Source organism: Trichosurus vulpecula, chromosome 2 (genome assembly GCF_011100635.1).
Source record: "Trichosurus vulpecula isolate mTriVul1 chromosome 2, mTriVul1.pri, whole genome shotgun sequence".
NCBI classification, from domain to species: domain Eukaryota; kingdom Metazoa; phylum Chordata; class Mammalia; order Diprotodontia; family Phalangeridae; genus Trichosurus; species Trichosurus vulpecula.
Window position 1 is genome coordinate 395,810,375 of NC_050574.1, and position 9,801 is coordinate 395,820,175.

At 40.9% G+C, this 9,801-nt stretch overlaps 1 protein-coding gene across 2 annotated transcripts in view; it reads right to left on the bottom strand.

Annotated features, from left to right (window-relative positions):
- The window catches only part of PPP2R3B (protein phosphatase 2 regulatory subunit B''beta), a 127,527-nt gene extending 125,510 nt beyond the window's left edge, over positions 1-2,017 (bottom strand). The window contains exon 1 of one of the 2 annotated variants that reach the window (XM_036745429.1): positions 1,046-2,017. In XM_036745429.1, coding sequence (XP_036601324.1) covers positions 1,046-1,393 — 348 coding nt within the window. In that variant the 5' untranslated portion in view covers positions 1,394-2,017. The remainder of the gene's footprint in view (positions 1-1,045) is intronic. The other variant, XM_036745427.1, reaches the window with a different exon arrangement.
- Between the last annotated feature and the right edge of the window lie 7,784 nt (positions 2,018-9,801).

A 9,801-nucleotide genomic window follows, 5' to 3' on the forward strand; every position in this document is an offset into this window, starting at 1 on the left:
GCTGAGTTTTCTCAGGCAGCTAACTGCCCCTCTGGAGCTTGTTTCCTTATTAGTAAAACAAGATGGCTGGACTTGAGAGAGAAGAAACCTTCCAACTCTCAAATTCCATGATTCCAAATTTCTTCTAATCCTCCTTCAAAATTATTATTTTCCAGTTTCTTTTTGTCTTTGTGTTCTTCCCTCCTCCACCTTGTGTGTAGCTGGATGCTAGCTGGACTGGATGCCTACATGAAAATATGGTGACTTTAACTGAAACCAATGATTGACAACAACTTCTCTTTGAAGGATGGGTAAAATTACCCATTTCTTTGTTGTCAGGCATATTTCTGCTGAGGAGGGAACTTCTTTATATCCCAAGTTTAATTCCACTACTTACACAAAACTATGATAATGAAACATATATGCTCAATTGTAGGATGTAACATAATTTTGCAGCTTCAGAAAATACTGTAGAAACAAAGTGCTTTCTTATTAAATCATACTTTTTTTGACATCTAAAGGAAACATTTCAAAATCAATAGAGCAGTTTACATAACTCAAAAATGACAAATCATTTACTTCTACACATATTACAAAACAGCAGAGACCATATGATATTTACAAAATAATAGAGAATAAAATTAATAAAACACTAGAGAAAAATTATTGTTATTTTATATTCAACCTTCCTTCAAGGTAAGGAAAATCTCTCCTTTCTTTGTCCAAACTGTATACACACCGCATTTTATTCTCATGAAAATAATTAACACCTCATTTAAAAAAATAGATGCTACATTCTATATATCAATTCTAAACCTATTAAAACTTCTAATTAAGAACAATCAGGCTACGAATTTCAAGTTGCCTCCTGTAAATTTGGAATCTTGTCTGAAAACAAATTTCAATTCCATTTTTCCTATTGACGTCAGACTTTTAAACTCCAACCACCTCCCAACCAATGGAAATCACGGGTTCTGAGTCACCACAAGAAATCTGCAAACCAAATACATGAAACGACGCTCTGCATTTTGTCATTTAGGAAAAATGTTTAAGAAGAAAAACTTACTACTCTGGTCCCTGCAGATCTACGGGTCCCCCGAGCATGTGGCCCACTTCTGGAACTAGTTGAAGTCCCCAGGGGCAGTGCGGTGGAAGCACAAGAAGGACTAGAAGGAGTCACCAAGGGAGCCATCAGATTATCTAATATGTTTTGCTTGGAGTTTGCGATTTTAGTGGTCAGGAAAGGCTCACTGTCCCCAGCATTTCCACTACCAATTTCTATCCTCTCAGTATTCTTGATTCTTTTCAAGCAGTCCTTGAGCATCACTTGGGTGTTGGTCTCACTCAACCAGCACAGGAACAACTCGTCCACTTTCATCTTTAGCACTGGCTGCAGGACTTTACCACTTGGCATTTTGTCTGCCTTTGGCTCGCTCTTATTGTTGGTTTTCTTTCCTTTCCCCTCGTACCCCCGCTTCTCCCTCCTTCACCAGCACCACCACCGCCCGCACCCACTTTTTCTGGTTCCCAGAACGGAGGCCGGGCTGTCTAACTCCTTTAAATTAGCTGTTCAAGGCCACGGCCCCTACCCCTTGCTCGACTCCTTAAGGACACCGGCGCCAGAACGCCGGCATTGGAGTGGGGGGGATGATTTCGAGTTGGAGGGGGAGGGGAACACGAGGTCAAACGACTGGGCCGGGAGGCGGCCCCAAAGGAGGAGGGCGGGGCGGAACCGCAGTCCGAGCGGACGAGGGCACAGGCGGCCCCGGGGCCTCCAGAGAAGGCAGCGGCGTCCGACCACCTCGGGGACAGATGCGGGGGAACGGAGCCGGGCGCGGGGCTGAGCGCATTGGCTGGTCGGCTTCCCCCGGGGCCCGGCGAGGGAGGAGGAGGAGGAGGCTCCAACGAGAGCGGAAGCGAACAGGAAGCCTGCCCAGGGCAGCTTCAAAACAGGCGCCCCCAGCCCCGCTCCAGAAGGATGTCGCCGCCGCAGGCCGCCTCACGCTGCCGGCGTGGGCACGTCGCCCACGCCGTCCGTGACGTCATCACGCGGCGTCTCCTTTCCATATAAAAAGCCGAGGCCAGCGGGCAGCGGTTACGTTGTTCCGTGCAGAGGCTTTAGGGAAGGTCTAGATGTTTGTAGTTTTGGAGACTCGTTCTAAGCCAGGGAGCGTGACTTATTTGAGGACTGAAACCGCCGAAGGATTTCTCCACTTGAGGAGCTAGGCGGGAGGGAAGGTCTGGGCATGCGCACACTGGGAAGGGTCGAGATAAAGACGCCTTCCCAGGAAATTAAATTAATCCAGGAAGTGGATGGAATGGGTGCTTACAGGTGGATTAATTAACTCCAGTTATTTATTGAGAGCTACTGCTGAGTGAGGCACTGGCATGGATTTTTATTTTAAATGAACTTTATCATCTCAAAAATTTAATTTTTTTTTTCTTTTTTTAACTTTCATATACCCAGCGTTTAGTGCAGTTTGAGGTGTCAGTGAAACATCTATGTAAACATGTCCTGCCAACAAGATAGAGGGTTTGATGTCAGAAGATTAGTTATCATAGGACTAGCATTTTCTTGACTCAGCATCCCCGAGTTCTCTGTTTTTCTTGCACACCCCTGCTGCCCCCATGCAACATGATTGGCCATAGCTTCCCTGACTCATCTTCCTGGTCTCAGGAGGGTTCATGTAGTTGGACTTTTCAGATTCAGACCACCTAAGTCACCATACCTTGATGATAAGTGCCACAGTATCCTTGCTGTAGACCCTTTCCGTGTTTAAACAAAGTAAACCTCCTTTGTTCAATGACTGGCAGAATGCCTCATTTCATCCCAGCATCAAACCAGATCTAAGAGGGCCCTGGGGTTAAAGCACCTACTATTTAAGTTGTGTCTAGAACTTTAGATTTGGGAGTCATCTGCATCAGGGACTTGAGGGTTTGTTTGTTAATGTGAGGGGAATGCCCTCCATTTACACAAGTCTAGACCTTGTAGAAGAGTCTTTGAACCCAGGTCTTCCTGTCTCTAAGTTCAGTATTCTCTCTACTAATCTGTACTGTCTTACAGTTAAAGCCAATGGTTATATCTATAAAAAATTATAATTGAAGACAGACCAGAGATGATTGAGAAAATCAGGAGGATTGAGACAGGTCACAATGAAATTTTTACATACATTATCTTAATTCTCATATTAATCCTGTGAAGTAGGTGCTATATTATTTTTAAAGATGTGGTGGTTACCACTACACTATGCTGCCATAACATTACTTCTTGGTTTCACAAAGTGCTTTACACATGTTATCGTATTCTATAAGAAGTAACAACCTTTACCTAAGGACTCTTCCTCCTGCCAGATACCCAAGGTCCATGCCTCTGAAAACTCCCTCAATATCTGATATACTCCCAACACTTTCCCATCCTTAGCTCCCAAAGACACCTGGACCCCTTAGATTACCTAATTAGCATCCCTGGCATTCCTTTCCCATGCCCATTTTCTATATAAGTTCTAGATTCACCCCCATTAGGGTGCAAGTTCCCCAAAAAGGAACTTCACCCGCTCCTGTTGGCGTTATGGTAAACAGTCTCTTGACTGAAAGATGGCTTCGAGTGTGTGAATTTGTTCCAGGCGACCCTGCTTTAGTGTTTCCCGGGGTCCCCCAAACTTCTACCGCAATCCTCTTCAGGAAGATGGTTGGCAATGGACACAGAGATAGAGACATGGAGTGTTTTTGGATGTGGGTGATTTGGGAATTCATTTTGATTGTTACATGTTTGTAACAGGAGTCTTGTTTTTCTTGCTTTCCCAATTTGGGAAGGACAGAATGGGAGAGTGTGGGAAGGAAAGAGGGCAGATTGTTTGGAAAAAATGAAATTAAGAGAAAATGTTTCTTGAAGTAAAGGGACCTCAACTATCATCTAATCCAATTCTCTCATCTTACAGATGAGAAAACTGGACCCCAGAGAGATGAAATGATTTGTCCATGGTCACACAGGTATTAAAAGGGGCCAAAGGAAAAATTCAATCCAGACCCTCAGACTCAAGGCTTTCCATCATACCACACTGGTTCAGATAATCTGTAAGGTCCTTTCTCTAATCTTCAAAATCTTTTTTTATCAACTGGCTCCTTCCCGGCTGCCTAAAAGCAAGCCTATGTCTTCACCACTCTTGATCCAGCCATCCCTTCCAGCTACCTACCATTCTGTATTCCTCTTTCTCTTCTTAGCTAAACTTAATGAGAAAACTGTCTACACTGGGTTGGGGCACTTCCTCTCCTCTCACTTTATTCAAAGCCCTTTGCAGTCTGGCTTTCCATCCTCATTATTCAGCTGAAACAGCTTTCCAAAGTTACCAACAATTTCTTAATTGCCAGGTCTAATGACCGTTTTTCAGTCCTAATCCTTCAATCTTGGCCTGTCTGTAACATTTGATCCTGTTGGTCATTTCCTCATGAATACTTTCTACTCTTTAGATTTTCAAGACATTGCTCTTTCCTGGTTCTCCTACCATTCTTTCTTAATGTAGTGGGTTTTCCTCTATCTCATGCTCACTAATCATAGGTGTCTCCAAGGCTCTGCCCTGGGCCCTCTTCTCCCTCTACAATCATACTTCACAATGTCACCGACTCCCATGGGTTCAGTTATCATCTGTATGCAGATGATTCATATATCTCTATTTGCAGTCCTAGTCTCTCTCCTGGGCTCCAGTTCCACATCACCAGTTGCCGTTTGCATATTTCAAATTGCATATCTCATAGTCATTTCAAACTTAGTATGTCCAGAAACAGAGCTCGTCTTTCCCTTCAAACGCTTCCCTTTCCCCAACTTAACTTGTTGCTATCAGTGGCACACCATTCTCCTAGGCTCAGAATCTCAGGGTAATCTTTGACCTCTCACTCTCAGACGGCCAATTTATTGTCAAGTCCTATCGTTTCTACCTTCACAACATCCTCCCTGCATCTCCTTCTCTACCAACACAGCCACTGCTTCGGTGCAGGCCTTCATCACCTCCTGCCTGGACTATTGCAATAGCCTTCTGGTTGCTCTCCATGCCTCAGGTTTTCTCACTCCAAACCATGTTCCACTCAGTTGCCAAAGTGATTTGCCTAAAGCATTGGTCTTACTACATCATGCCCCCTGCTCGATATACCCTCTCAGCTCCTATTGCCTCTAGGATGAAATAAAACATATTCTGGTTGTATTTAAAGTCCTTCACAACCTAGCCTATTTCTATCTTTCCAATCCTCTTAAATCATACTCTAGTGCTTGCTGGTGCTTGAACACAGTTCTCCTTGAAGCTGGCTATGCATTCCCTCCTTTCTTCTGCTTCCTGGCTTCCCTGATCTTCAAGACTCAGTTCACATCCCACCTTCTGTTAGAAGCCTTTCTTAGTCCCCTCACCCCTTCCTACCTCCCCTCAAGCTCTTCCTTCTGAGGTTACCTTGCATTTGCTATATATCTTGCATGTACGTCATTACTGGCTTTAGATTACTGTGCTGAATTCGTGGAAGCTAATGAGATCACAAAGTGAAAGAGTATCTTAATATCTGAATTTCTTATATCACTTCAGTTTTATTTTATTTTATTTATTTGTTTGCTGTTTCAGGTCATCTATGCAACCAATCATCAGAATATCAGAGCTGGAAGAAACCTTACAGAGGTTTCTCTGTAATTTAGATTATGAACCTCTCAAGGATAGGATTCATATTTTCATATTTTCCCCTTTTTAAAAAATGAGTGCTTAGCACAGTATTTGATATATAGAAAAACCTTAATAAATGCATGTTGGCTCACTGCTGATCTCATGTCCGGGACTTTCATAAACCCATGCCCCTCTTGTGCTTTTCCTTGTTTTGAATTCCCTGTTAAAACTCACCACATATCTCATACTGCTGAAGTCCAACTCTGCACCAAAGCCTTTCCTGATTGTGATCCCTGTTCTCATATGTTCTCATAACACTTCATATTCCTTATGCACTTAAGGGCAGGTAACCGATGACAAATCGAAGAATGGTGTAGTCTTGTAAGAATTGGTGTCAAGAATACTGATGCTTGGGATGAGCAGAGGCTAGCAATGAATGCTATGGATAACAACAACAAAAGCTTTTATTGATATAGGGGCTGAAAGGAAAATTTGAGCAAGGCATTTGACAGATTCTGATAACAATTTTGGAACAAAATGGAGAGATGTGGGCTAGATGTTAGTATAATTAGGTGGATTGAGAACTGGCTGAATGACCAGATCCCGGTGTATCAGTGTCAGCCTGGAAGGAGGTCTTGCTTGAAATATCTCTATTCTCTTCTCCTTAACATTTTAAATGTGGACAAGTCACTTCACCTTTCAATTAATCAATAAATACTTAGTACAAACTTTGTGTTGATACTTCTAATTAAGTGCTGGACATCCAAAAAAGAGAAAAAAAAGTAGAAGTCTTTGCCATGACAACATTAATCAATGCATAGAAAATAACTTAGGAGGGGGTAGATGGAAGAGGAAAGCCTTCCACAGCAGGTATGTAAGCTGAGTCTTAAAGAAAGCCCAGGGATTCGAAGAGGTAGAGATAAGCAGAGAGAACATTTCAGATGTGGGAAAAGCCAATGCAAAGACCTGGAGACAGGTGTTGGAGCATTCTGTGTGAGGAAAAACATAGACCATTATGTTTGGACTATACAATGTGTGGAAAGGAGTGATGTGTAAGATACTGGAAAGATAGTAATGTCTAGAGATGTAAATGCCGACTAGGAGTTTGTATTTGATCCTAGAGGTAAAAGGGAGCTGTCGGAGTTTTTCTGAGAGTGAGGTGACATGGTCAGACTTGCTTTAGGAAAAACATTTTGGCATAGTGGGGAGAAATGAGAATGGGAGTCTGGACCAATGCTGCTGCCATGGTCCAGGCAAGAGGGGCAATTCTAGTGCGGTGGCTATGTGAGGAGGGGGAAAGAAATTATAAGACTTGGCAGTGCATTGATTATTTGATGAGGGAGAAAAAGTAGAAAATGACACCAAGGTTGTGAACCTTATTGACTAGGAGAATGGTGCCCTTTATAGTAATTGAGAAGATTGAAAGAGTAGTAAGTTTGGGGGAAAGATAAAGAATTCTATTTTAGACATGCTGGGTTTGAGGACAAATGCTCAGTAGGCAGTTGGTGATGTAGACTAGAGCTGAAGAGAAACATGGCGGCAAGATATATAGATCTGAGAATAATCTGCAAGAGATAATAGTTGAATTCGTGGAAGCTAATAAGATCACAAAGTGAAAGAGTATGTTAATATCTGAATTTCTTATATCACTTCAGTTTTATTTTATTTTATTTGTTTTCTGTTTCAGGTCATCTATGCAACCAATCATCAGAATATCAGAGCTGGAAGAAACCTTACAGAGAGATGGTCTAATCTAAACCCTTTATTTTATAGGTGCAATTTAGAGGGAGTGATATGCTTCACTGAAACATTTTGCAAAGCAACAAAAACCCGTTTAGGGTATCAGTGAGTTTTTACCTTAATTTGAGTGCAACTTAGAAGCTATCTAACCCAGCCCTCTCTTTTTACAGTAGGGAAGTAAAATTAATCCCAGTTGGTGGAGTGACTTAACCAGAGTCATACTAGGAGAGTCACAATTCCACCTCCAAATCCAGTCTTCTTTCCACTGTACACTCCAAACAGAATTTAACACTAATGGCTTTGAAATCAATGGTTTTAATTGTAAATATGTTATGATGTGGAATTTTATATATAGCTGGTTTAGTAACCCAGTACTTTCTCAGCCTACTGATTTAGCAATTTAAGAGAGAGAGATGATCAGGATCAAATGTTTTAAAATACGGGGTAGGTGAAAAAACCAGTTTTAGGCTTTTTCTTGATTACACGTATTATCAAATTTATTTTCGTGTAACTCTATTATGAATGTTAGTGAAGGAATAGAAGGTAAGCTCCTAGAAGGTAGGAATATTTTTATGTTTCTCTTTGTATCCCTAAGCCTAGCACACTACCTTGCACAGAATAGGTGTTTAATAAATTTTAATTGAATCCTTGAAAAATTATTTTGACCAGTAATTTTCTTCTCTTTCTGTCTTATATCTGTGCATTGAAATGTTGCCTGCCCTCAGTCTTTGTTAAACCTGGTCATCTTGCATATTTGTAATCTTGCAACTGTAATCTGACCCTTCATTTTATGTTGCATGTAACATTATAGCCCCATAATCAACTTAAGGTATTGAAATTTCCTAATACCAGCATAATATACATTATCTTTCAGTCTGCTAATTGCTCTCTTTTGTTCTTTTGAATTTCAAAATTCCCCATCACTAGCTTTTCTCTATTTTGAGGGGGAAGGGGTAAAATGTTTCTTTTCTCCCTATGTAAATGCTTAATAAATGCTTGTTGACTGACTGACTATATAATACTTAACTCAGATTACCTATCCTACCTGAACATAAGCTTAAAATTTATTTTTTATCATTTCATTACTCTTTTTAAAAGGTTAGCACTAAGGATTTATGAATCAGTCTTTCAGAATTTCAGCAGTATAAAGTTAGCCAGACACACTAACTTCTCATACTTAAATCATAGCTTTATTTTGTTTGACAGTATTATGGTTTGAGACTAGGTTCATATTTTATAGTTGTAGGTAAAAATCCACGTATCTTTGAACAAGACTGAACCATAAAGTAAGAAGGCTGTGAAGTTTCCTTCATTAACTGAAAACAAAAATGAAAGAAGCAAATGTTTCTGTGCATGATGCTTTATTTCTAGAGGGAAATTAATATTAGTACAGATCTCCATTTGAGTTTATTATATACAAAAATCTGTTCATGGTACAATTCTGCTTTTCACTGAAGGTCTTTAGAATAAGCTGCATATCGCTGTTAAATTCATCAATACCATTTCCCCTCCCCTACCCCCAGCTGGAAAAAAAAGGCTGTTTTGAGTGCCTGCACAAGACTGCTTTATATGCTCAGGCACATTAGTTAACCAAAATGCATTGATTGTGCTGCTGCCAACACAACAGAAATAAATACCGAGGAGAAAATACAGAATCACTCTTCAGTCCGTACCATGTGAGGGACTTGAGGCTGATTCCTATGAAGGCAGTTGGTCTTGGAAAACAAAGATGGTACTGTCTTGGGCTTGATCCTGCTTCCTTGGATAAGAAGGGGAGTGGAGAGAGTTGTGACAGGCAGAACCTCACCCTCAAACAGGAATATAATTCTGTTTATTTTATCTATTTTTGGATTTGATTGCCTGTTAGTTGTAACATGCATCTGCCTTTAAGGTTAAAAATTAGATCTTAACTGCAACTTACTACATAGGTGCTCTCAGATAAGTCACTTAAACTTGATGAGCCTGTTTCTTTAGCTTTCTATAAGATAGAGAAAATGATGCCAACCCTACCTACCCCACAAGTTGTGCAGATCAAATGAAATAGCATGTATCTAGTGGTTTGCAACTTTGAAGCACTGCATAAACGTGGACTATCATTGTTATTATGTGCCATTGACGCATATGCTGGAATCTTAAACTTCCTAGTAGAGACAATATAAATAGACATCTAAAATGAAATTATCACAGAATAAAACGTAAATACTGTCTCATCTTTCTGTCTTTCCCCTCTACTGGCTCCTTTCATGCTGCCTACACATGCTGCTCATATCTCACTTATCCTTAAAAAATCTTGACTTGATGCTACTATTCCCTTATGCTTTTGACCATATGTCTTCTGCCTCTCACTGCCAAATTCCGAGGAGTAGTAAACATTTCTCTGTTGCTACCTCCTCACCAACTATTCATTTCACAATCTCTTACAATTTGGATTCTGATTCCACCCGTT